General features: G+C 39.8%; 1 protein-coding gene across 1 annotated transcript in view; it reads left to right on the top strand.

Annotated features, from left to right (window-relative positions):
• Positions 1-2,416, top strand: part of sos2 (son of sevenless homolog 2 (Drosophila)) — a 67,375-nt gene that overhangs the window by 56,848 nt on the left and 8,111 nt on the right. Inside the window, exons 14-17 of the mRNA XM_014023573.1 lie at positions 511-733; positions 815-934; positions 1,017-1,179; positions 1,847-1,964. Coding sequence (XP_013879027.1) covers positions 511-733; positions 815-934; positions 1,017-1,179; positions 1,847-1,964 — 624 coding nt within the window. The remainder of the gene's footprint in view (positions 1-510; positions 734-814; positions 935-1,016; positions 1,180-1,846; positions 1,965-2,416) is intronic.

The following is a 2,416-nucleotide window of genomic DNA, read 5'->3' as shown; positions in this document are numbered from 1 at the left end:
GTACAGAACCTTGGGGAACACCAGTGGAAATGGGTGAAAACAAGGAACGGAAGGACTTGAGTTGTATGAACTGAGTGCGGTCAGAAAGATAGGATTTAAACCAGTCCAGTGGGGTGTCTGAGATGCCGATAGAGGTTAGTCTGTCGATGAGGATAGGATGAGAGATGGTGTCAAAGGCAGAGCTCAGATCAAGGAGGATGAGTATTGACAGAAGTCCTGAGTCAGCAGCAGAAGTCCTTTTACTCTCCTATTTACTCTCACTACTGTGATTGAGTATGAACTCGTGTACTTTGTACTTGTAATTGTTATTTAGTTATTTACTTCTGCTTGTRTATTTTTCATATTGTACTTTGTTACATTTGAAGTTTCATCCATTGCTGAGTGAAAATGTATCATGAATACCTGCAGTGAAATCACTCATTTTGTGTTAAATGTGCTTTTGGACAGCTGTGGAACTTCAAGGCTTTGATTTATGGTTTTCATTGTTTAGCTTTTTTCTTTTTTTTTCAGGCAAGTCGATGAGAAAATGGGTCGAGTCCATCAATAAAATCATCAAGAGGAAACTACAGACGCAGCCTAATGGCATCAGTCACAACATCACCTTTGAAAGCCCTCCTCCTCCCATCGAGTGGCACATTTGCCGGACCGGACAAATGGAATTATTTGGTCTCATGACCCTCCACCCGATAGAGATTGCCCGTCAGCTGACACTGCTTGAGTCAGAGCTCTACAGGTAAACACTGAAGACGAGGGGGGGCCATGAAATCTGTTGACGTCAGAGTCTGTAACTAAATGCTTAATGCTCGGTCCACAGAGCCGTTCGCCCATCTGAACTGGTTGGGAGTGTCTGGACCAAAGAGGACAAAGAAAAGAACTCTCCAAACTTGCTTCGCATGATCCACCACACCACCAACTTAACACTTTGGTTTGAAAAGTGAGTCCTGTCGTTTGCCTAGTTTAGTTTTAGGTTTCTTAGAAGAAACTAAAAGATCTGTGTTTATGTCTGTGTGGTGCAGATGTATCATAGAGACTGAGAACATCGAGGAGAGAGTGGCAGTGTTGTCACGGATCATTGAGATTCTGCAAGTTTTCCAGGAGCTCAACAACTTTAAYGGCGTGCTGGAGGTGGTCAGTGCCATCAACTCTGCCCCAGTCTACAGGTTGGACCACACCATGGAGGTGAGTCACACTGCTGTAGGGACAGGAAGCTTGTCTGCAACTTCAACAAAACATCGGATTCTTGCAGGGTTCCCATGGGTCCTTGAAATACTTGAAAGTTTGTGAATTAAAAAAAAGATTTCGAGGCCCTGGAAAGTTAGTGAAAACAGCCCAAAAAAAAACATTTGTCCTTGAAAGTCCTTGAATGTTTTTTGGGTATTGAAGTTCTCTATTCACACGTGATTTTCGTTATCTGTAAAAAATAAAATAAAATAAATAAATTTAATAAACATATATTTGTTGCAGTGGATAACTCAGGATTACGGGTAAACTGACGTGGCTTTCAACAAATAACATGAGCCATAGTTGTAGCTTTACCCAATCAGAGCGGAGTAGGGYGGGTCATTCTTTCTGAGCTTGTAGATACGAATGCAGGGTGTACATTTCATCCCATTTCTTTAATTGATTCTCAGTTTTTCATTGAATTTACATGATATTAAAACTGTTTATTGGTAACATTCTGCGGTAGCAGGTAATTGCTGTCAAGTGTGGTTCTGGAATTTGAGGAAATTGGTACTGGAAAGTCCTTGAAAGGTTTTTGAATTTGATGTTGACCAAGGTGTGGGAACCCAGCTCTTGGTTCTCTCCTCTCTGGGGACCTCACTGCACATTTTCCTCCCTCCCTTAGGCAATACCAGAAAGGAAAAAGAAAATCCTGGATGAAGCAGTGGAACTAGGCCAGGACCATTTTAAGAAATACTTGGCTAAACTCAAGTCAATAAACCCACCCTGCGTGCCTTTCTTTGGTAAGTCGTACAATTTACTCTTCAAGTATGAATAAACAAAAGGCCTCTAGGGAGACCTGTCCTGTGGGGACAGAACAGTTTTCATCATTGTTTGACACTTCTGTTCCTGGAGGGTATATTTACAGAGCWTGTAAGACCTCATTTTGTAATAACAACACATAATGTAATAATGTAATAAAATCAGGCTTCAAAATGTAATAAACTCGCACTAAAACTGCATTATGTAATAATTGACATAAAATGTAATAAAAGTCTTCAACACATTATGTAATAATGTCATAAAATCAGGCTTCAAATTGTAATAAACTCGCACTAAAACTGCATTATGTAATAACTGACATAAAATGTAATAAAAGTCTTCAACACATTATGTAATAACTTTACATTTTGCGGCAATTACAAAATGTGGTAGTGTAAAGATCTGGTGCATTATGTAATAACTGACATAAAAT

The sequence above is a fragment of the Austrofundulus limnaeus genome, unplaced genomic scaffold, assembly GCF_001266775.1.
Source record: "Austrofundulus limnaeus strain Quisiro unplaced genomic scaffold, Austrofundulus_limnaeus-1.0 Scaffold377, whole genome shotgun sequence".
Lineage (NCBI taxonomy): Eukaryota > Metazoa > Chordata > Actinopteri > Cyprinodontiformes > Rivulidae > Austrofundulus > Austrofundulus limnaeus.
This window is presented reverse-complemented; position numbering and strand designations above follow the sequence as displayed.